Source organism: Pseudorasbora parva, chromosome 8 (assembly GCF_024679245.1).
Source record: "Pseudorasbora parva isolate DD20220531a chromosome 8, ASM2467924v1, whole genome shotgun sequence".
Taxonomy (NCBI): domain Eukaryota; kingdom Metazoa; phylum Chordata; class Actinopteri; order Cypriniformes; family Gobionidae; genus Pseudorasbora; species Pseudorasbora parva.
Genome location: NC_090179.1, coordinates 24,292,842 through 24,318,181, shown reverse-complemented (window position 1 = coordinate 24,318,181; position 25,340 = coordinate 24,292,842). Strand labels below are relative to the sequence as shown.

General features: G+C 38.1%; 1 protein-coding gene across 2 annotated transcripts in view; it reads right to left on the bottom strand.

Moving 5' to 3' along the window:
* Window positions 1-25,340, bottom strand: part of nf1a (neurofibromin 1a) — a 98,564-nt gene that overhangs the window by 56,428 nt on the left and 16,796 nt on the right. For both annotated transcript variants that reach the window (XM_067450476.1, XM_067450477.1), the window contains exons 3-29: window positions 22,353-22,436; window positions 20,151-20,341; window positions 18,687-18,793; window positions 18,411-18,478; window positions 18,237-18,312; window positions 17,973-18,130; window positions 17,638-17,811; window positions 17,400-17,528; window positions 16,582-16,656; window positions 16,048-16,179; window positions 15,836-15,964; window positions 15,278-15,391; window positions 14,555-14,634; window positions 14,348-14,471; window positions 13,749-13,995; window positions 7,444-7,517; window positions 7,231-7,314; window positions 6,818-7,162; window positions 5,916-6,055; window positions 5,643-5,765; window positions 5,190-5,273; window positions 4,962-5,078; window positions 3,223-3,404; window positions 2,931-3,142; window positions 2,227-2,388; window positions 634-737; window positions 333-468 (exon numbers count right to left, since the gene is read on the bottom strand). In XM_067450476.1, the coding sequence (XP_067306577.1) occupies window positions 333-468; window positions 634-737; window positions 2,227-2,388; window positions 2,931-3,142; window positions 3,223-3,404; window positions 4,962-5,078; window positions 5,190-5,273; window positions 5,643-5,765; window positions 5,916-6,055; window positions 6,818-7,162; window positions 7,231-7,314; window positions 7,444-7,517; window positions 13,749-13,995; window positions 14,348-14,471; window positions 14,555-14,634; window positions 15,278-15,391; window positions 15,836-15,964; window positions 16,048-16,179; window positions 16,582-16,656; window positions 17,400-17,528; window positions 17,638-17,811; window positions 17,973-18,130; window positions 18,237-18,312; window positions 18,411-18,478; window positions 18,687-18,793; window positions 20,151-20,341; window positions 22,353-22,436 (3,651 nt within the window). The remainder of the gene's footprint in view (window positions 1-332; window positions 469-633; window positions 738-2,226; window positions 2,389-2,930; window positions 3,143-3,222; window positions 3,405-4,961; window positions 5,079-5,189; window positions 5,274-5,642; window positions 5,766-5,915; window positions 6,056-6,817; window positions 7,163-7,230; window positions 7,315-7,443; window positions 7,518-13,748; window positions 13,996-14,347; window positions 14,472-14,554; window positions 14,635-15,277; window positions 15,392-15,835; window positions 15,965-16,047; window positions 16,180-16,581; window positions 16,657-17,399; window positions 17,529-17,637; window positions 17,812-17,972; window positions 18,131-18,236; window positions 18,313-18,410; window positions 18,479-18,686; window positions 18,794-20,150; window positions 20,342-22,352; window positions 22,437-25,340) is intronic.

Below are 25,340 nucleotides of genomic sequence, written 5' to 3'. Positions count from 1 at the left end.
CAGCCTTGGTGAGCATAAGAGACTTCTTTAAAATACATTTAAAAAAAAAAACAATTAAAAAAAACACGTATCAACCCAAAACTTTTTGAATGGTAGTGTATCTGAGGGAAAGAATTTGATATATTCGTTCACAAACAGGCAGAGGTGAGAAGTGGCGCAAGAGAGGATAAGAGCAGTTTCTCTTGTTAGAAGTGACTGGAAGACTGATCAGTGGATGCCCAAGCATGAAATACAGCCTCAATGCAGTCATTCAGAGGATGCAGTACCAGTGGTAAAAAAAAGAAAGAAAGAAGAAGGAAAAAAAGCAGACTGGCATTAAGCAGTGAACGTACCTGATACAGACAGTGGCACACACTGCGCAGCTGTGGAGGAAACTCGCTTGAAGAGTTGATGATGGCAAGGAAGAAGCGGTCTGTGATCTGCAGCAGGTTCTTCTGGTTCTCCTCCAGGTTCTCTGCTGATTCAAGCCTAAAGAGGAGACGGAAGTTTTTCGTAAGAATGACAGCGATAAAAACCCCTCTGTACTTTGATTAGTGTTTAAATGTAGAGCATGGGGAACTTCATCAAAAGTACAGTGAAAGCATGACCTGACTAAACAATTTCGTCAATATGAGCTTAACTAGGTAAACATGCCTGGTGGGGTCCACTTCAAAACTGATTTGCTGCCACTCAGGAGTGGTGATGATTCCTTTCAACAGCGGTTCCAGAAGCTTCTGCAGATACGCAGCTCCATACACCTGCAAACAGTGTGTTAGATTTTATGTGCATATACACTACCGTTCAAAAGTTTGGGGCCAGGAATGTTTTTTAATTTTTTTTTAAAGAAACGAACCCTCGGTTTCAGAGACAAGGCTTATGCCTACTCCCAAACATGAATAACATGTTTGAATTGTTTTAACCGAAAGCAACTTGCACTGACATATCAAAATAAGCCATTGTTTTGTCTCAAGATACACAGCAGTAAAGTTTTTTTTCAAAGACATGTTTATAAAAGCTACTTAAATGTCCTAAATGAACTAAGGCCTAATGCTGGCTTAATCTAAGTCATGTCTGTGAATCCAGGCTTAATACTTTTATTCATTAAGGTTAAAATGATTAAGTGACATTTGTAATGTTACAAAAGATATCAATTCAAATAAATGCACTTTAAATTCATCAAAGATTCCTGAAAACCAGATTTCTTGAAAACCAAATCAGAATGATTTCTGAAGGATCATGCAACACTGAAGGCTAGAGTAATGATGCTGAAAACTCTTAAAAATAAATCAAATTCACAAATAAAAACAGTTCTTTTAAATTGCAATTAATATTTCACAATATTACTGTATTTCTATATCAACCAAATGCAGCCTTGGTGAGCTTTCTTGAAGCCTTCCTTAACCAAATTTTTTTAACTATAGTATAAATGGGCTCAAAACAGGTAGTTCTAAGAACTAAAAGTTCCCCTAGGAACATTTTCCTGGCTGCAATCGCAATCGCACCGCCAGTGGGAACTCTGAAGTGATGCAAGTCGTGTTTCTTGTTGTGACTTTTATTTTGAGGCGCAGTAGTCTAAGTTTCCGTCTTCATTAGTTTACGATGTGTTTAACAGTCCTGTCTAATACGGTATTAGGTAGAACTGTTATACAAAGAAAGTACACATTATATGAAAAAGTATTAGCGTTTGCTCTGTGTGGTTGCTGTCAAATATCACTAGCTTAGTGACTATACATAATCATGTTTAGCTTGGTCCCCTCAAAGTTACATGTGATTTTCTCTTTAGCGTAAAGGGTGAGAGATCCATCTATCACTGTTTTCGATGTTTGTAGTTAGTTTGTAGTTAGTTTCTGGAGTAAATATATAGACTATAATCTGTGTGTGTGGATGGCTTTTTTTTTTTAAATGTCGGGTGCTAGTGTTTCAAGTGCGTTCGGCCAATCAGCGTACACTTACGTCACTAGTAGTTCCTATTATGCTGTGTTAGACTCTACTCTGAAGTAGGAGCTAAATTAGTTCCCCAAAAAGGAGTTTCTAGAACTAAAATCGTTCCTAGTTCCTGCAGTGCGAACGCACCAAAATCTGGGTTCTTCTGCAAATAGTTCTAGGAACTATGAAAAGGTTACCCCGGTGCAAAAGCCCCTTAAATCACCATATCAGGGGCAAATAAATATTCAATTCTCTCTGGAAAATGTATTTCTGGGAATAACTCATGCAAAGACATTGAAGACTGAAACCGTTTCACGTTACCTTAAAGCAAAAGGTCATGATCTTGCTGGCTAGACTGTTTCCTCTGAAAAGGGTCTGCATAGAGTCGGCCAGCTCCACCTCTTTTGAGAACATGTTCCATAGCAGCTGATACAGCAGATGGCGAGAGTCGAACAGCGTCACCAACACCCTGGCCAACTCATCCTGAAAACCATCAGAACATTGAGCACAACTGCTCTCCAATGACCAACAATACAGCCAATGTATTACTCCTAGTGTGTAAAACAGTGTTAAAGGGATAGTTAAAAAGCTATGTCTTTTACTTCCACAGAACAAAAGAACTCATTATGAAGATGGCTAGGGAAAAAAGCCTTGATTGGAACCCGCTGATTTCTAGTGTATGGACCAAAAAAACAAACATTGTGACATTTCTTAAAATATCTTCTTTTATGGTGCACAGAAGAAAGAAAGTCAAAAGTTTTACAATGACATGTGAATAAATGATGACAATTTTCATTTTTATCACACGTCATTTTCATTTTTGTGGTCAAAATATTTTAATATTTTTGTTTTAGCATCTAAATTTAGTGTAGTACGATGTAAAATATGATCAAAATATGATATTTTAACTCAACATGATAGAGTTTATAGAAATGCGTCGCTTTACTTCATTATTTCAATAATGTTTTTTGAATTGGCCTGAACTCCATTTAAATGTTCCTATTAGAGTTGTTAATTTCTCTCACCCATTGAGAGCATGGGACCACATTGGCCAGTGCCATGGCAATGGGCAGCTCGCCCTGATCCCCCATCATGGTGACCAGCTCAACAAGTCTCTCAAAGCGGTCTGCAAGCACAGTCTCTGCGAGTGTGTCGAACTCCGTCCCTTGCTGAAGGATCTTAGTGAGCACCTCCATAAATGTAGCCCGTGTCTGCAGGTCCTTATGGTATCCTAGACCTGTTCAGAGATATCAGAATCACTATTTTCTTCAAATCAAAACAACTCAAGATTTAACTGATAATGTCAGTGCTTCTCACCGATGGAGTGCATGAGACCGCTGTCCACATTGGCGTTGAGCAGGTTAGACATGGCCAGCACCGTGCAGTGCCGCAAAGACGCCAGTCGTCTAGACATGCCACGTTTCCGCCCTGCCACCTGCTGGCCGTCTTCCTCAACCTCGCTGCAGTCATTCAACAGGTTCATGAACAATGTGAAGTACCTAAAGGAGAAAGAGAAAAAAATGACTGCCCGAAAACAGACCTTAAAGTGGCCATATTGAGCTTTGAATTTGTTTTTGGGTTCCATAAGAATAGTTTGTCATGCTTGAATGTAGGGCTGTGCGATATCAGATGGACAAATAAAAAGTAAATTGTTTTTATATTATGCTCTATCGGTTATTTCATGGTTTTGTAAAAAACACTGTTTACTGCAATACTTTTTCATCATTTGTATCACTGCAATCTTACATGCAGCTACGATGATGCAGGCAGAAACGTGAATAAAATGAATAATAACATCATGGCGAGTGAAGGGGAGAGAGAACCGGGTGGCTCCGAGCAGGAGTCTGTGTCCGTTTATCACAATGAAGTAGCTCAAAATAAATGATACACATTCAATGGTCTAAAATCGATTAAATGTCTCCCTTCTACCGCTTCTATTGTGCTCTGACTGATCAGCTGGACCAGGGTGTTGTGATTGGTTAACCACTTCGACATGTTTCAGAAATGACTTAAAGCAAAAACTAAAATGACAGAAATGACCATAACTGCAAGTTAACACACTACTAACGCACTTCTTTAATTTGCGTATGTCTTGAGAGGAAATTTTTGAAATGAGGGATATTGTCGAGACCACAGAGCTCCTTACTATCCGCGCTGAAGCTGAGATCGCTCGCCATTATACGTCACATTTGGATGTCACGTGTCAACTCGATCCGTGACCGTTACGGGTTGTGTGTGAAAGCGCACTTATTACGGTATTTCGCTGGCAGTGTGAATGGACCAAATCTAGCGGCCCGGGAACAAATGCCGGGTCGCATTATCCGTGTATATGCCAGAATCGTAGTGTGAAAGGGGCTCAAGAGAGATCAATGATACAGTGATTACTTTGAAGTGGACTTTGTGCTTTGTAGTTTTGCAGACTATTTTCATGCTCAAACAGCAACATCACACTAAACAAATATGAAAATAATAAACACTAGGGGGTGCTATTATGCATCTTCTGAATGAGTACAGAATCCCCTGATCAAAACACACGAGCAGAAGACAGTAAAACAAGCAATCGCATGTAAACAGATGCATATGTAAAATAACGTGATCATCAATATTAAACAGTATATGAAACAAAATCTAATGTTACTGAATGAAATGTTGACCCAGGACAAGCTACTGGACTGTGCAAGCATTAGGAGTGTTGATGGACTAGATCTACTCAATCGGTGTTTGATAATCATTCTGAATCTTATCTGGATACAGTCTTTCACAAAAACTTGATTTGCTCAGCTTATTTTTAAAAATATTGCTTTTTTTAAAGAAACTTACCCATATTCAAGTATTGATAAAGAAGGAATGCATGAAGCTAGAAAAACACTTTTGTTTGAAAGAAGAGGGTCAGCTCTTTCTTTTAATATACTGCATGCACAGATATTCATAAAACAAAATATTCTATGGGCTATTACATTTTTATGAAATTGTCAAAAACCCTGCCACTGACTGGCAACTTTTTTTTTAAACGCTGGTGGGAAAAGAGTTAAAGGAAGTTGAATGAATAATCCTACTTGAGGAAGAGCTGCGATTTGGCCTCCATGAGCTCAACGCCATCACCCTCCTCAGGCTGCAGGGGAAGACCGGCCAACAGCGAAACTACTGCCTCCATACTCGCTTGGTCCAGATCCCTGCACGACATGTTTTAATAAACACACCATGAAAAAACAGAACATGGACAAAACAACAGGTTTCAGGGCAATAAACATTTCTTAAAAGCTATGAAACCACAAAGGTGTTACCGGGTCAGACATTTGATGTCATCGTCCGCTGCTTGATTGGAGGTCCCCATCACCCAGTCTGTGAGGTACTCCACCATTTTATTTCTGTGAAAAGCAGCAAAATTAGACATTCCATAATGTCATAAATCACAAACTAAATGAACATGACAATAATGTGTTTTGTGTGACAAGCAGAGAGTTAGTGAGAAAACGCAAATCAGAGATCGATGAAAATAAAACTCATTACAAAAAGGAGCTGCTACAAATTCAGCCTTCCCCTCACAGAAATCAATTATATATTTTTAATAAATTAACATGGATAATTGTTTTAAATTGTAATTATTTTTCACAATGTTACTGCTCTTACAGTATTTTTGATCATATAAATGCATCATGCAATGCAATGCAAAATGATCATCATAAATACTTATTTAAAAAGCAAAACAAAAAAAGATCCTTATAGAGTGAATTTACCTGAATTTCATCTCTTGGCAGAAGGAGAGGTCGTCCCTGCGTTCCATCATCACCTCTACTAGCTGACACAGTTTGGTTTTGATCTGAATGGCATGGACAACATTCCCTAAAATGCGCACATACCTGAAAACGACAGAAAAAGGAGAAAGAGAAAGACAGCATTAAGAAAAATCTTCAGATGCTCTTTTCTCCAAAACACCAACCATCCATGCAAAACTAGAGTGAATATTAAAATAGCTATGAATAAGAGCATATGAAAGGGTAAAGTCTTACCTAACCAGGTTGAGCATCATAATCTCAATGCTGGCTTGACCAAGGTGCTCTGAGCTTCCTTCAGTGTGACTGTCAAGCAAGTTCTTCATGATGGCGATGGTCTGCTCAACAAATAGTGTGTTCATGTCTGTAATGGGAACCTGGAGAAGAAAATTATTAATTCAATTCACAATTATTTGTTCAGCAGATTTCACATATTGTTTTAAGCAGCTTTACAAAAAATGTATGTTTCTACATTACAATTTAGAGTCATCTGTTGTCAGAGGAGAGGACTGTGTCCGAGTAATGTTTATATGGCAGAAATGCACTGATAATATAAATCATGCAGTTAGCTAACATGTATTCATTTAGGCAGAGACAATGAGTTCATTAAAGTAATTAAAGCAAACATTTGTGACTGTAATGATTACAATTTATAGAAAATTTGGCAGGTGAAACTTGATTCAGAGTTGGCGACAAAGTGAGACAAAGTTTAAGAGCAAAGATGCTGATGCTTACAGAGAATGTGGCTGATGCTTATGAAGAACATATAATATGATGCTGATAAGCCACGAAAATATCATGATCAATGCATGTCAGAACATTCCAGATTAAATAGCTCACTGAGTGGAAGGTATTTAAAAATACAGCATAGCCTGGATTGATTTGACGACAAAGATTTCCTGCCACCTTGTGTTCAAAACTATGCATGACCGTTTTTTTAGCAAAGGCATTTGAATGCTTGTCAAGTTTAGTAATCTGTTGTATCTATTGTTAGAATAGGCAGTCTATAGTATTAAAAATGTTTGCTTTTTATTTGAGTGTAATATGAACCATTTCTTTGTAAGACTGATCTTTATACCCGAGACTGTTCTAACATGATATCTAATCCTATTGTTGCACATCTAGCTAGCATCTCTTACCGGGCCCTGGGTCTCAAAAAAACGTCCGATGCTGTTGCGTAGTTTGTTGAAGAGCATGGGGTAGAGAGCTGGACTGAGCTCTAGTCCCACAAGGTCTTTGACGTTGGTGCGAATCTGCATGCCCACCTTCTCATGTGTACAGACCATCAGAGAGAGCAGACGTTCCAGAAACCTATTAAGAGACGTCTCGCTGTTCACCTCACAGGAGCTCATGGAGATCATGGAGCCCTTGCGTTCGGTCAGGGGGCCCATGGGAGGGCTGTAGGTGCCTAGGCTAGGGGTGCTGCGCTGCTGGAGACAAACCCCTCCAAGGGCACACAGGAAACCTGTCATGTTGATCCACTCCTGAGAACAGAGAGAAAATAGTTGGCGATGGGGCTGTATAACAGGCTAATTAATCTAGTTTGAACTACCTGTCCATCTTCCACTTTGTTTTTCGGATGGTTGAGTATATGTTTAGTAGCCTGCTCCCATTTTGCATGTGTGTCTTCCCATGCCTAATATTGAAAAATATCAAATTTGAGTCAACTAAAGATGAGAGAGGAATTGAAACTGAGCTAAATTAGCAAAAAATATACATCTGAACTAAAACATATGTGCATCTGTAGACACAGTAATAACCTCACCTCTATGTTTCCAGCTGTAGGGTGCTTTATCCTCCTTAACAGCGCCATCACTCTCTTCTGAAGTGTGTTGCGTCCTGAATGCACAAATGAGCATACAGTTTAAGGTTTTATTTTGTATTGAGGCCAAGAATCCATGCCACTGAATTGCAAATTTAACTTCAAATCATGTAATTTATTATATGTACGTTTTCCCCCTTTTATATATTTTTTGTTTGTTTATTTATTTATTTTTCCCCTCCATGTGTATATTGTATATGTATGTATATTTTATGTAAGTGTGTATATGTTTATATATGTATATTTACACATTCTTCTGACTGTTGTGTTGTAATTTTGAAATGCCTTGAAGTATTTTGTTCTTTTCCTTTCAATAAACATTTGATTGCTAAAAAAAAATCATAAAATTTAAAATGATACATTTTTCCAATATCAGCATCAAATGCTATATTTGTGTGTGTGTGTGGGGGGGGGGGTGCATTCATAGTGACACATTAGTATGAAATGCTATATTAATATCCATAAATAGATAAATGCATATTATGCATGTATAACATTGACATTTATTTTGCTACAGTACATCAGTATCAAATGCTATTTTCATGGCCAAAAATAAATATGAAATTTTGCTAAATCATTAAATTGGCCAAAAGCTTAAGGACATCTGCTTTTACATGCACATGAACTTTAATGGCATCTTATTCTTAATCTGTTGGGTTTAATATGGAGTTAGCCCATCCTTTGCAGCTTGTGATGGAAATATTTGATATAATGGCCTCTTATAATAATATAGTAGTAAAAGGGTTATTTAACATGAAATGACAGAAAAATGCAGACTAAGACTAAGGATGTTAAGGTCAAAGACCATGTTAGAAGTCATATGATAGATCATTGCATAAACCAATCCCCAGAACCAATCACAGTGAAGGAAACTTGAGTGACATTGATTTTCATTCAAACTGTATTGTTTAAATGCACACGTTTCTTTCTGTTTGAGAGACTCATTTGGTTGTTGTGACCAGTGAATAAAACTTCATTTCAGCAAAAAGCAACTTGGGAGTGGTGTCAGTATGCTACGTAGTTGAGGAATAGAAGTACTAAAGATTCTGCGCTCAAGACATCACAGCAGGGACAGTGACAGTGTTAAAAGACTATAGAGTCGTTCTCGAGGTGGGGCTGTAATATGTAATGTATTAAGGATCCTACAGAGACCATTGTACACCTGAGAAGGACGATGAGAGTGTATAAATGCTAAAGACCCGTGTGCTCGTGTGTTTCAGTAAACGCTAGTGATAGTAGCCTCTCAAAGGGACGCCGTCACCTTGCTTCGAGAGGTGAATAACCTCTGATGTTTTCGAGAAGGGAATTACTTTGACATACTGTAGTTTTTTTTATTAACTGGGGTTGTTTTGAATTGTCTGTGGTGAAGTCAGATATTCATTTTGAGAAATTCCACGACAAGCTATAACAGCTTCAACTCTTCTGGGAAGGCTTTCCACAAGGTTTAGGAGTGCTTTTATGGGATGTTTTTACCATTCTTCTAGAAGTGCATTTGTGAGGTCAGGCAATGATGCTGAAGCCTTAAGAGTTCCTTTCGGTGGAACTAAAGGGCCAGGGTAACCCCTGTAAAACAACTCCACATCATAATTCCCCCTCCAACAAATCCCTGCTAATCCATCAGATCGCCAGACAGAGAAGTGTGATTCAACACTCCAGAGAACACGTCACAACTGCTATAGAGTCAAGTGGTGGCGTGCTTTCCACCACTGCATCCAACTCTTCATATTACACTTGGCGATGTAAGGCTTGGATGCATCTGCTTGGCCATGGAAACCCATTCAAGCTCTCTATGCGCTGTTCTTGAGCTAATCTGAAGGCCAAAACTTTAGGGTGCTTTCACACCTACCTTGTTTGGTCCGGATTTTCGGACTTTTCGGTTTGGTACGAACCAAAATTACAGGTGTGAAACCTCCCTCGGACCATGGTCCGGACCAAACAGACGAAATTTGGTCCGACGTCAAGAGGTAGTCTCGGTCCGGACCAAACTGAACAAAGGTTCGGTTCGTTTCTTGTGTGAAAGCATTTTCTGTATAGTTCGGACTTTCAGACCATTTACAGGAAGTTCTGGTGTAGGATTAGTGAAAAAAACACAGATTAAACTCACAGCACATGCCGTGATGGAGCGCGCAGCATTTTAAACAGAACCGCTTGTGTAGTCATGTCAGTTCGCGTGAACGGCGTGCTCTGCTTGTGAATATATATATATATATATATATATATATATATATATATATATATATATATATATATATATATATATAATGTTCTAATGTCTGTGAGACAAGTATATGCTGAGTTTCGTTTATTTATGAGACCGCTCCAGTTCATGTGCAGCGCAAATGATCACTCCGTCACGGGATGTCTGCTATATTATTTATTTAAGCTTATTTATTAAATTCAGGCAAATGATGAAACATTTATTAATATTAAGATACAAAATACAAAGCTTTCTACAAAACAAATCTTAATGAAGTGGTCAAAATTATTTCTGACTCGATGTCTTTGACATATATTGCACATCTGTGCACGTTTCATAATCAATATAGCCTAGATGAAATTTAAAAATAACATTATAGTATTTAAACATTACTATAAAATAAAACAAATTGTTTGGCTAAAAAGCCTATCTTCTAGGAGCTCCTCCTTTCCTTGCACAACGAGGACGTTCATTAGATGGATTTGCCTCGAGTATAGTTGGTGCTGCAGATAGTAGTGCCATAATATTAACAGTATTGCCAACGATATGCGTCTGTTCATTCATTCTTGTCAAAGTTAGCCGCTGAATTTACAACACACTGACGTCAGACGCACGTCCGCTAACAAACCAATCAATGTTAAGATGCAGCCCACATAGATGATGACGACAGGACGCCCGTGCGTCATGTAAAGTTCTTTGGTGCGCTGACATAACTGCAATGTGAAAGCAAACCAAAAAGAACCAAATGTCCAAACACAAACTTTGGTTCGGACCTTGGTGCGGACTTTCAGGTGTGAAAACGCCCTTAGAGGTCTGTAGCTATTGACTCTACAATAGCTTCTGACCCCACTCTGTGATTTTACATAGCATACCACTTTGTGCCTGAGTTTCTGTTGTTCCCAATTGCTTTCTCTTTATTAAAATACCACTAACAGTTGACTGTGGAATATTTAGTTTTGAGGAAATTTCACAAATGGACTTATGGCACAGGTAAAAACCTATAGCCCTATTCGCACAGGATTAGTATTATCTGGAGACCTCTGGTGATTTGTAATCAGAGATGTATATTAACAGACTAAAACTACTTCACTAGTATACTTAAGTACTAAAAGGCAGTATCTGTACTTTACTAGAGTATTATTTTTTTCTCCTACATCCACTTTTACTTCAGTAAATATTTTCGATGAGTTTAATACCTTTACTCCGATATTTTTTATGTGTTGCATAGTTCCTCATTACAATTATAAAAATGCTACGAATCATTCCATTCCAAACCCTAAGCTGGCACATCATTGAGCGAATCAAGCGATTCAAGAAGAATGCAAGTGCTTCCGGGTCTGCCTTTTTTTTCTAGCCGCCAAAGCCATATTTGTTCTATAATAACTGCTGCGCTTGTTAGGGCGCATATGAGAAAGAAGAGTGAGAGAGAGATTGCTCTCAAATTGCTCTCTATTTGTTTACAAAGTTAATGTGCACTGTGAAGTAACATACAAACAATGAACAGCTGTATTTTTATTAACTAAGATTAACAAAGATTAATAAATACAGTAATAAATGTATTAATCATGGTTAGTTCATATTAGTTATTGGTCTAATTAGTACATTAACTAATGTAATGTTAACTAATCAAACCATATTGTAAAGTGTTACAAACAAATCATTTACTCAGAACACCACTTGAAAAAAGAATATAACATGAATATATGTGCTTACCCATTTGTTTTTAGTAAGAGTGGTAGGTACGATTTAATCTTAATGAACTACAGTATTTTCAGGTTAAAAATTAACCTGAAAATTCAGGTGGAAACAGAACAAAAGTGCAAAGCAAGTTGTTGTTAGCTAGCTGTTCATTTTATTCAATTTTATTTGGTAGAAAATTAGACTATTAGTCAAAATAAACTTTTTGGTAATGAAATATGTTTCAAACTTTTGACTACTTTCTTTAATAACTACATAACACAATACTTGTACTTTTACTTTCAGTACTTGAGTAGTACATTTTTAAATATCCAATCCTCAAATAAAGAATCAAACGGTTGTGAATCAGCGAATCGATCAATGATTCGGATCGCATGCCAAACTGCTGAAATCACGTGACACTGGCGATCCGAACCACTGATCGAAGAGCACTTCAACTTCTACTCAAGACACTTTTTTGATAGTGCACTTGTACTTTAATTAAAGTCTGGGTCTCCAGTACTTTATACATCTCTGTTTGTAATAATTGCAGAGAATGTCGGTGATCTTAATCCCGTGCGAATCAGCCATGTCTGTAATTTGTAAAGCAAAAATTCCCCTGCAAATTTCCTACCATATTTCGCCGAACACAGAGGTCCTGTGATAATAGTAGTCCCGTGTGAATAGGCATCTGTGTGATTTGGCCAGGATTAGGTGGATCGTACATAGTTTTTGCAAGGTTTTGGTTTCCTGTGCGCATTTCTATCTTTATCTTTCACAAAGAATGGAGGCTGCATTCATAATGCGCACCGTTATGAATTCCTGTGATGCCGCACGGATTACTTTCACTTCAAACTGCTTGAATTGTGTTTAATATTAACATAAATATTATTCTTAATGAAAAATATAAAAACAGACCAGTACAATGACAAGCTTGCTGAAATAGGCGCTTTTACATTTAGCTTTGAAACTGAATCTTCCGCAATCTGAATCTATTGTCAGCTTCTCACTCGTGATAAATGAAATCTGACTCCTGCCACTGGTCTGTGCTCAGACCAGTTTTTAATTGTAGCGTCTGTTCTCTAATTGAACAAAAATATTTATATTACTATAAAACAATAAAAAACAATATGACTGTTTATGATTTTATACAGGTATATCTATAACAAAAAAACATTTACAAGTCTTGACATCATCCGGGAGATAAGTCAGTAATTTCGAGTAAAATCACAGGCTTTGCTTATATGCGAATGTGCCCGTGCGAATGTGCCACGCAAAATTCAGACATGGGGAGTAATTTCTAAATCACAGAGGTCCCTAGATTAATACTAATCCTGTGCGAATAGGGCTTATCACAGTACCACATTTGAATTCACAGAGCTCCTGAGACTGAAAGGCAGCATTGGTTTACAGTGTGAATGCAGCGAAAACACACAAAACCAGGCCCGGTGCCAGAAGGGGGGTAGGGGAGGCTTGCCCACTGACCCAATGGACATCGCTGTTCCGAGCTTAAGACGGACTTAATAATAGTGTGCAATTTTCTCACTTAAACCACCAACTTGCTGCTGCTTCTGCTTTAAGAGGGAAACGCTGCCCATAACTTGTCATAAGTTGCCCATAAGCTTGTCTAGGATCTGTAATCCTTCATAAGAATTCGTAATAAAAGCATATTATTAGCGAAAAGGAGCTAGCAAATGATCCAGTGTGTATCTGTATTTGCACTCGTGAAATGATTACATTTCCAACGTGTTTACGCCTCGGTGAGTAATGTAGCCAATCACAGACATGTTTGTAGATATCTACAACGCAGTTGGCCAATCACAGGTGTTGAACTTGGAATCCACTCACCGCTTGAGTGTTTGTTTGTCCGGGTGCTAAGTTCAGTTAAAATGCACGTGTCTCTGTAAGTGCAGACATTGGGAAAATAAGTGCTTCATTGTATACCAGCTTCACTGCGGAAATCTGTGAGATTGTGTTTATTGAAAGAGTGACAACTAATTGTTTGCTATACTCGCGTTTTCATCTAATAGCCGCGGTCACGCAGCAGCTCTTCTGCCACGCAGCCCCAGCTGAAGGGGTGTTTTCCGCCGGGAAAGTGGCGTCGATGCATTCCCTCTATACTTAGCCACATCAATATGATTTTATTCCAAAATAAATAAATGCATTTTTGTCTTTCAATGATCTTCTAGTGTAGTATTTGATAACAAATTCAGTAAAAAGGTAAAAAAAGTAAACATGGACTGATCACAAGAGAAGTACATGTTCCCTTCAGTGGTACTCAACCTTAGCTGAAGTTTGGTGGGAAAGTTATAGTGTCCCACAAGTTTAAAGCAAGCAGTCTGATTCCCTGTCCCAGAGATTGTTAACTACTAACCTGTAGCCATCATATTGCTGACGGAGGCGAGCTCTATAAAGGTGTTGTAGTTGGGCAGGACCGTGTGCACGGGCAGCTCGTCCACACTGCAGCGGATGTCTGCCTCTTCACAGAGATGCCGGAAGCAGGACATAGCCACCAGCACAGCCTCTGCGTCAGGGCTCCACAGGAAGGTGTAGAGACACACCTCCAGCTTGGTCTGAGCCTGTTTGCTTATGGGTATGAGACTGCCCTGTGTGGCACACTCCTGTAAACCAACAGAGCAAAGAAGAAAAAATGAGCTTATTTTATCTGGGTGGATTTCTTTTTTTCCTCCTATTAAGGATTTATTTTTATTTTTAGATAGATTTCCATGTCAAATTATGATTAATAAAAATAATTGATGCAGATTTACTGTTAATATCCAGAGAATTTAAAATTACAAAAATGAATGATATCCCAAAAAGTATGCGTCTACAAAAGGCGACATTCTATGAAATAAACATCACATTTCATACGTAAAGACATAATTCTGAACTAAGGAGCACAGCACCACAGGTTCTGATTCAAATAAAAGTACCTGATATCAGTTATGATTTACTTGGATGAAAAGGGTTTACCTTGTTCTTTAAAAGAAACTTGTTCCTGCATATGAGAATCTCCCTGAGCCACTTTAATATCTCTGTACTGTTGATCATCTGGTGTCCAATCAGCTTCTTACAGATCAGAAATAACACCTGAGAGCTGAGAGGAGAATAAAGAGAATACAGTAATATAATCTTTTCACTTGCCGGCTTAACTTTAACCCACTGTAACAACATGCCCACCTGATGTCCCAGAAGGTCTCAATGGGTGCGTCAGGGTTCCATAGCTCAATGGTTTCTGGCTGATGTAAGACCAGTAATGCCTGGGGGAGAATGAGCAAATCAAATGTGTTAATGTCTAATAAATCTGTAATTGTGCATATAGGCTATTTCTGATTATACAGGCTGAATCTGAGCAGTTGTCTGCCAATATGAGTTTTGTCGACAGATGGAGGCGGCCGTCTCGTAATTCTCTATGCAGGAAAAACCCTGTATAACATTATAAACCAACAATACCTAACCTGCAGTGATCTCACCAGAACTTTGCCAGTAAGACGGGAAGTCTCAGGGAGAACTGTGTAGCAGCCAGTGGCAGATACTACAGACATTAAAAGATGTGCAGCCAGAAGAAACACGGTTCACCCGTGCTCATTGGCGCTCAGTGTTCTGATTTACCTAATAGCTCATATTTACTGGTGGAGGCAATCCAGAATTATTGTTGGTGAAATTATAATCAGGAAAACTGGCCAAGTTAGGCTTATTTAATGTTTAGTAATTGTAGTACTTTCGTTTTAAGTTATAATCAAATATATAATATATATATATATATTTCAGCTTTACTTAAATTAACAAAAGAAAAGTTTAATGCATTGGCATTGCATAGTAGTGAGGAATACTATGCATGAAAGATGGAAAAAAGGTAGAAGTAATAAAAGACAAACAGTACAAAGAAGCAAACAGTCTTACCTCCATGGCTTCCTGGGAATGCTCAGCACTGTGGGTGAGGGGAACCAGCTGGACCAGACCTTTGATGAGCTCAGCTGTGCTGTTCTGAATCTCTTGACCAGGTTTCCCTGGGTTCTGGTGGTGTGGAAAGGCAATTAGCGGAGTCAAATTTGATCAGAATCACCCTTAAACTACAACTATGCTGCTAAATTTACATGTAAACAGGCACACATGCAATTTTATCTAAAAATCACAATTCACATCAAATCATGTTAAGGAAAGGGTGTGAAAAACAAACCAAGTTCTCTTAAAATGATAATAAAGAATGATAAATCCTTATCTGGATAATCCAGGATTTAAACCAATCACAAAACATTTAGTCTAAAATACAAGCGCTGTTTGAATAGAGCTTCTTATGAGAATTAGAGGAGAAGCAGGTCAAAGGTTTAGCTGTTTAAAATACTTTCTCTAATATGCAAAGTGTAAGTCTAAACTAATTAAATGCAAAAGGTGACGCATTATAACAATATTGACAGAATCTAAATTATTATATATTCCATATTTGCACCCTATACTCACATGCAGCATTAGTTTGGGGTCAGCATGGATGAGTTTGACCAGCGACAGCAGCAGAGAACGGGAATCAAGGTCTGTGGACTTTTCTTTGAACTTTAAACTAGTTGTCATTTTCTCTTTGAATGTCAGACTCTGTGAGAAAAGAAAAGACATGTGCTATTATATACCTAACTGTATGGACGATAAATGTGTCTCAGGGTATAGAATTGTCTTACTGATGTCATCCTTAGTGGTGGATGGGCACTGAGACTCTGAATCACTCGGCCCAGTGTGTCTGCAAACATGGTGCGCAGTTCTCCTGAGTAGCAGTAGATGGCGTCAATCTTCGGCCACCAGTCCAGGTGAGACTAGCAGGAACATGAATGTCAAATATTATTAAGCAATAAACAGCTAAATTAAAAGCACACTTCTGTAGCCAGACAACTTACAATGCTGTTCTCACTGAATGTGATTAATTTCTGGAAGTTTCAATAATGCATTATTACGGATCTCCTAACATTATTGGTTGCAGAAAATCTATTTAAATATCTTTTATTAAATCACTATGTCACTGCTCATTTACATCATATTTAAATATTATTATATAGAATAATTTGCATAATATTTAAAAATGCAATCATAATAATTTGACTTTCGCATCGCAGAACTGTGAACTTTTACTCTGCTGTTGGAAATTCTCAATATAAATTCATTATTTTAGAGCACCATAAATCACTACAAATAAACGACCACACAGAGATCAGACTTACATTGGTGATAATTTTGTGCAGGGAGTTGACCAGGACGAAATGGAAGGTAGGAGGAGAAGTCGAGGCCAGACATACCTAGCAAAGAAATGTATTTATTAAAAAAAATATATCACACAGATGTGGTTTTAACAATCAACAATGATTTTACATCTAACCATTGAGGAAATCAACAATGATTTTATGCGCATTTTGAGATATTGCATAAACGCTGGACGGAAACGCCAAGATGCGCATAAATTCTAAAATTGTGGATACAGAATAAGAATCAATAAGATGTGCATAAACTACGACTGATTTTTACCAAATAAATGTGGACTATGTGGATGTAAATGTGGATGGATGGTCTAAACAGTGGACCAATTACATTGCATTTGATCTCAAATGTTGATTTCATGATTCTGAAATGCCTAAGACGAAGTGTTTCATCAAAATTATTTGGCATAATGACCTCCCAGAATCTCAGATGATTGCAATTCATAATGTGCACTTTAACACGTCATAATGTGGCATCTGAATGCAAGTCATTTATGATGCAGGAAAAAAGTGTCACAGTGTCTTCCTATTTTTATATGAGATATTTTGCAGCAATTGCATTCTCTTGAACACCTAGGATGGAAACATAGCTATAGACATTTTCAATCATTTTTAGGCTTGTACTTTTGAAATGTATGTTGACTAGCTCACTACGGTGTAATAGTTATAATATAAAATCTTGGGTTACTGATGGTGTCTTATTTGCTACAATGATAATGATCTTTGCTACAACGATCTACAATGATCAAGATGCTGGACACCATATGATTCAGTAAAGTGCTTACCTTAAAATGCTGGTTGTTACGAGGATTGACCCGATAACATGACACAAAGCAGTCGATCATCAAATCCACATCAGCGCTCTGGCATCCCGCACCCCTCGAAAACGGCTTAGTGGGGTTAAAAAGAAGACCCTGAGAGAAAAGAGAGTTACACACAACAAGCAGTACAGAAATTAACACCTCATTTTCTTCAGACTTCCATTGCTCTGTACTTATTCACTGAGAAAAATGTCCTTCTTGCCTTAAGGTCCATGACGATGGACTGAACTAGGAGAAAGATTACAGAATTGTCCTCCCAGTTGATGTAGGTGCAGGCTTTGCAAAGTTTGACACATGCAACGGCCGCACTCTCAGTCAGCTGTTTGCTGCCACTGTGTTGTCCCAGAGCCTTCCGCAGACTTTCAACAAATGACTTCTGTTGAAGACAAAAACAGCTCGATTTGTATAAACAAAAGATATGTCTGTCATTGGTTACATTGCTCAACTGCTACATAAAAGGAGCTAAAGGAGTAGACATAATTGACAAAACAGTGAGCAGAACTAGCAGTTGGCGTAGTTCAATGTGTGAACTCTGACCTTGTTAGCTTTCTCCTCCCCCCCTACTTCTTTGGTGATGCTCTGAGTGATCTCTGGACAGAGGATGAGGAGGATGATCTGTAACGGCCACACAGCAGCCTTTCTCTTTGCGCTCTCTGCAAAACTGTCCACCAAGTCGAACAGTCTTTCTGCACAGTCTGTATACACAGAAACGCAGTTTAACCTCTGTCAAAACTAAACATGGACTTCATCAAACAATCTTGTAAAGAAGTCAGTTTGGACATTAATTATTGTCCCACTCACCGGCCATGTCAACTTGGGGTCTCTGATAGAGCATAGTGAACTCATCGGGATAGTGTTCAACCCAGTTCCAGAAGGCCTGACACAAACATATTACATATATTTACTATTATTACCTTCCATATGATAGAAATATATAGACATTTTAATCTATTGTATTGTTTACAAAGCACAAACCTTTTCCAAACTGCTGATTACTGCAAGCTGGGCTGGCTTTTTCAAAGATTTGAATTTAAGTACTGTTTCTAATGGGAATATACAGGAAGTTATCAAGCAATACAAGATTATATATTTATTTAAATCACTGCCTTTGTGGTATAATACTTGCACTGTGCCATATTGTGATTCTGATTTAAACTGTGCAGCCCTAAATTACTCATAAAACTTGTCATCAATAATACCTTTTCAGAATACTGAGGCAAACAAAAATCTATAAAATATAGCATGCTTTACCTTGTAGTAGTCTCTTTAACTTGGAGCAGTCTACATTGATGTACTGGATAAGCTCAATGTCATGGACATCCACTGTGTCTTCTGTACAAACTGTGAGCTCCTGCAACCTATGTGAAGACATTGGTACATTAACAATTTGTGAAGACATTAACTGGTCCATTTGTAGTTAACTATGCAAAACCCAGTCCAGCATTCATACTAATCACAAAAACTCATAGACTTACACCGATCAGGCATTACATTATTATGACCACCTTCCTAATATTGTGTTGGTTCCCCTTTTGCTGCCAAAACAACCCTGACCCATCAAGGCATGGACTCCACTAGACCCCTGAAGGTGTGCTGTGGTATCTGGCACCAAGATGTTAGCAAAACCTCCTTTAAGTCCTGTAAGTTGCAAGCTCCATGGATCTGACTTGTTTGTTCAGCACATCCCACAGATGCTCGCTTGGATTGAGATCTGGGGAATTTTAAGGCCAAGTCAACACCTCAAACTCTGGAAGGGTGAATTATCATGCTGAAAGAGGCCACAACCACCAGGGATTACTGTTTTCATGAAAGGGTGTACATGGTCTGCAACAATGCTTAGGTAGGTGGTACTAGTGAAAGTAACATCCACATGGATGGCAGGACCCGAGGTTTCCTGGCAGAACATTGCCCAAAGCATCACACTGCCGCTGCCAGCTTGCCTTCTTCCCATAGTGCATCCTAATGCCATGTGTGCCCCAGGTAAGCGACACACACTCACCCAGCCATCCACATGATGTAGAAAACGTGATTCATCAGACCAGGCCACCTTCTTCCATTGCTCCGTGGTTCAGTTCTGATGCTCACATGCCCACTGTTGGCACTTTCTACAGTGGACAGGGGTCAGCATGGGTACTCTGACTGATCTACGGCTATGCAGCCCCATATGCAACAAACTGCGATGCACCGTGTATTCTGACACCTTTCTTTTAGAACCAGCATTAACTTCTTGAGCAATTTGAGCTACAGTAGCTCCTCTGTTTGATTGCACCCTGCTCTCCCTTTGAGCCTTGACCGCCCATGAGCCTGTTGCCGGTTTACCACTGTTCCTTCCTTGGACCACTTTTGATAGATACTGACCACTGCAGTTTTGGAGATGCTTTGTCTCAGTAATTTAGTCATCACAATTCACCCCTGGTCAAACTTGTTAAAATCCTTATGCTTGCCTATTTTTCCTGCTTCTAACACATCAACTTTGAGGACAAAATGTGTACTTGCTGCCTAATATATTCCACCTACTATCAGGTGCCGCGATGGAGATTGTCAGTGTTATTCAGTTCACCTGTGCGTGGTCATAATGTTATACCGGATCGGTGTACAATGTTTACAATAAGCAAGTTTTATTAGTTTTTATAGGGTATTTTTGGGGCTAATTCACACATTGAAAGCGGTCCTAGAACAAAGCCCTATGGAACCCCCAGTGTGTTAGGGAGGTACCTGGTGGAGATACGACTGAAGACAGCATTGAAGTTGTTGCAGCTGAGAGAGAAGAGCACGGCAGAGGCGGAGCTGCGCAGCTGAGCGGCGTGCTGCTGGCCCTCACGGTACGAGTGCAGGAAGTGACAGATTTCAGGCAGCAACTGTTTTACCAACATGGCCTCATCCAGCCTCAGGCAGTCCTTGGGTTGCTGATGATGCACACAAACACACAGTATACTTTATTATTTTATTCTCTTTTTTACTGTGTGCATCTACTGTGTTTTAAATACTAATTCTAAACGTGTACATTATTTTACGCCTGTGGTGTCTGTTGCCTTTATAAAATACAATCAAGCATAAAAATGGGGTTGTCTATAGTTGGCTAACATCTGTCAAAATGAGGAGAATAATTTATAAAAGTATTTAGCAAGCTGAAAACCGGACTAAAACTACAACGAGTTAAAAGCACTTCAGGATCAGCAGCAAGCAGGAAAGGGGGAAGAGAACAGAAATAAAATCCAATAACAAAGCATCCAACTAACACATTAGTGGATCAATGCACTGCACGCATACTGGGTCAAGCTAAACACTCTAAATGTGTAACAATAATGGCAGAGGGGAAGTCCTGTACTATCGGGCAAAAATTCATGACTGTCAAAGCTAGTTAATAAAAAAATAAATGATATAAGTATAGTTGTCTTGAAGCTTCTCAAATTATAGTGAAATAATTGAATCCTGAACAGCAATAAACTATTTTCTGTAAGTTTACATGCCCATCTCAATGATTTAAAAGGAAATTATATAAAAAGCAAAAACAAAACCAAATGCACAGGACGAACAGCTGTGCAGCATCTGGTTAAGCGAAAATTCATAATCTATACTGGAAAATCCAGACGATCTCAAGACGAGGAAACACCTGCAAATATAATAATCTCCTGACAGGGCGGGTTCAGAGCCCTCTGTCTGGGAGTAAAAACTAAAGATTTAATTGTTTTACCAGAACTCTGTGTAATGAAAAAAAAAAAAACTGTTTCTGAACAGTTCCTGCCTTTTGAGCCAAAAAAAACCAAACAGATAATATAATATATTTTACAGATAAAAAATAATATTATATATATATAATAATATATATATATAATAATATATATATATATATATATATATATATATATATATATATATATATATATATATATATATATTATAATAATAATAATAAGATATATATAATAAGATTCTGTTTTTGAAAAAAGTATCCTATGCTATGGTCTGCATTTAACTGATCTAAAATACAGCAAAATAGCATCATTGTGAAATATAATAATACTTTAAAATAACTTTTCAATTTTAATGTACTTGAAACTGTAATTTATTTATGTGAGAAATCATTCTATCGTGCTGGTTTCTGATTTGATGAATTCTGATTTCTCAGTTGTTTAAGAAGAATATGTGATATTTTTTTTTCAGGATTTTTTTGGTGAATACAAAGTTCAAGAGAACAGCACTTATTTGAAATATACATATTTTGTAGCATTATAAATGTTGTCACTTGATTAATTTAATGCATCCTTGTTAATGAAAGTATTTTAAAACTGAACCCAAACAACTGTTCTAGTGTATCTAGTTGTACTGATACCATAGTATGAATGAAAAATGCATTCTGGTTAGCTGACAGTTGAGATTTGATTCATTTACATTAATTTAATGTACATGTTAATTTTTTATTACCATGTGGCTATATATATATATATATATATATATATATATATATATATATATATATATATATATATATATATATATATATATATATATATATAAAATTTGTCTTGTTGTTTTTATTAGTTTTTCTTTACTATGGTAGGCCGGTATAGCTCTATGAAATAAACTGAATGTGGTGAAACTGAATGTGGTGAAACTAAATGATCTGCTGAAACTGAATGTGGTGAAACTGGAACTGCTTCATAGCCACATGGTTATATAACATATTATATATATATCTTTTTTTTCTAAGTCTTTTAGGTGATGCATGTCATGTCGTGGACAGGCATTAACATAAGTGTGATTGTAAAGCAATTTTGCGTAGCGTTCAGCAATAAAGTTAAAACCAAATAAAGCCAATAAAGTGTGGTATATTGCTGTTAAAAGGCAGGGCATAGGACAGACAAAACAAGTAATAGGTCGGACAAAGTTCACTCTGGAACAGGATAAGCTACTCACCCCTGCCAGACACTTCTCCAGTGTGTCCAGGATAATCAGCTGGGAGAGGTAGAGGTTCTTTTCGGCAGCTTCGCCGAAGATCCGCTATGATTGAGAAACATACAGAAATGTGATATTAGCTCTGTTCCAAAATTTAGAGAGCTACCCCTCTGCCTACATAGGCAGCATCCTAAACCTTATAAGTGACTGAATTATAATGCTCTACATAAACAGCAACTTGTATGGAAGAATGTGATTTGCTAAGCTAACATTGCGACAAGCATAAAAACAACAAGAAAATATTATGTAAAATGGTTCATTATTAACTTTGATCAGATTTAAAGGAACTGTATGTAAGAAATGTATTTCAATGAATCATTAAAGCTGCGAGCAGCGATGACGGGCCCAAGCCGGGGGCACCGCCACCCCGGTGGCATCAGCTTAACTGTGCACAGCAGGCCAATAGGCATTTAATATGGGAAAAAATAAATAAAGGGACTATGTCAAAGTCATTTGAATTCACCTCATTAACTGCAGCAACTGGTGCTGCTATAACCAGGAACCCCAACACTCACATCTATGAGATCAATTACATTTTATTCATTAATTTTATGTTAGATGATGTCAAATGTCAATTTCAAATGAGTGCAGAATACTGTCCAAATGCTGAAGTTGTATTATCCTTACACTTCTCTTAAAAATAAATTAAGCCAAATCACAGAGACCGCAATAATGATTTTAATATCAGTGTCAGGTAAGAGTAATATGCGTGCATAAAATTTATAGAAGTTTATTATAAACAGCCCCTTTAATAAGATCATGTGAAATTAACTTTTTTTATCCATTTGAATTCTATCAATAAATAATTAGTTTAAAGAGGTGTCATACGTGATCTTTGCAAACACAGCACATGACCTTCTTTAAAGCCCATGTTATAGAAAACAATTAAAAGTATTGGGACATCACTTTCAATTATGTGCAAATATATTTTTTGCAGCTCAAAATTTTGTAAGTTCAGAAGACCAGTATTTAATTAAAGATATAATATATGTTTTAGTTTTTTACTTATTTTTCACAATAAAGTGATAGATATTTGTGATAGCCTATGATATGAAAGGGTTAAATTATGAAAACACAAGAGAAAAGGTGACACACACACAGAGTGAGAGAGACCCCCTACACACACACACACACACACACACACACACACACACACACACACACACACACACACACACACACTCATGTCTGGTTCACTATCTTTCTGGGGACTCATAGACGTAATGGTTTTTATGCTTTACAAACCATATATTCTGTCCTCCTGCCCCTACCCCTAAACCTACCCATTTCACAAAACTTTCTGCATTTTTACATTTTCAAAATAACTCATTCTGTATGATTTATAAGCTTTTGTACCCATTGGGACCTCAATTTAGGCCCCTACAGTGACATGTGTCCCCATGAGTCTGTGTGCATTCAGGTTGAAGTCCCCACCAGGCTAGAACAACACACACACACACACACACACACACACACACACACACACACACACACACACACACACACAGTAGTAATGCTGAAGTATGCTGCAGGCAACTCAAATCAGCTCAGCCCATCCCCCCATCCACAACACCCCCCTTCACCCCCCTGCCCCTCACACACACACACACACACACACACACACACACACACACACACACACACACACACTCATGTCTGGTTCACTATCTTTTTCTGGGGACTCACCATAGATGTAATGGTTTTTATGCTGTACAAACCATATATTCTGTCCTCATACACTGCTCCTACCCCTAAACCTACCCATCACACAACTTTCTGCATTTTCACCTTTTCAAAGTAACTCATTCTGTTTGATTTATAAGCTTTTGTACCCATTGGGAAGTCCCCATGAGTCTGTGTGCATTCAGGTTTAAGTCCCCACCAGGCTAGAAAACCATTCACACACACACACAGAGGTAAGGTTTTTTTGCTTGAAAACTTATACAATATTGCCCTCTATTGGACATTTAAGGGAGAGCATAAGTGTTGGAAAAAAAAAAAAAAAAAAAAAAAAAAACAGTGTGCTATATAGAATAACCAGCAGGTGGGAGTATAGCCTTATTTATGAACCAGGCACTTGTGTTCTTATTTTGTGTTTTTTAGGCTTTTGCTACGGGAACACCGTTTGAGATATCCAATAACCGTTCGCATTTTAGCATCTTCTGTATATTTACTTCATGTTGTCCGAGTTTGGAGGAGATTGAATGAATCGCTTTTGAGGAGAAGGTAAAAACTCAGAGCTCGCTTTGCCACTTCTTGTTATCTTCCAACCAAATTATCTGACTTCCTGTTGGTCAGAGCTAATGACTGTAAATTAGAAAGTTGTCCGGCTCAAAATGTACAATATATATACCGAGTTTGGTGAATGTAGATAAAACTAACCCCCCCACTTTGGACAAAAGTGACACACTTCCTGCTGCCAGTTGGTGGCGCTATAACTTTGACTCACAAAAGTCATATCCATGTGATCGGCCTCTTACAACGAACACACAGCTGAAGTTTCATCAAAATGAATTAATGTATGCAAAAGTTATAACACACTTCCTGTTTCCCTTTTCTCGCCATAAATTTGTCTCTTCGCCACGGCCAAACCGTTCGAGGTATCAAAAAGTTGCTCGCAATTTGGCATCCTCAGTGTCTTGACTTCATGCTGACCGAGTTTGGTGCTGATCGGGTGAATCGTCTAGGAGGAGTATCGCAAATTCCAGAGCATGCGTTTTCCGAACAACCCATAATAGCTCACTTCCTGTTGGGCGAAGCTTATGACTATGAGTGCGGAAGTTGTTTGGCCCGATGAGATCTATAAGTGTACTGAGTTTCATACATGTACGTGCAAGTGTGTTTAATATATAGACCCAGTTTTTCAAGGGGGCGCTGTTGAGCCCCCCTGCCACGCCCGGGGCAAAGGCCTCTGCCAGACCCTGTTGGCCGCGCATTCCGATGCGTGTG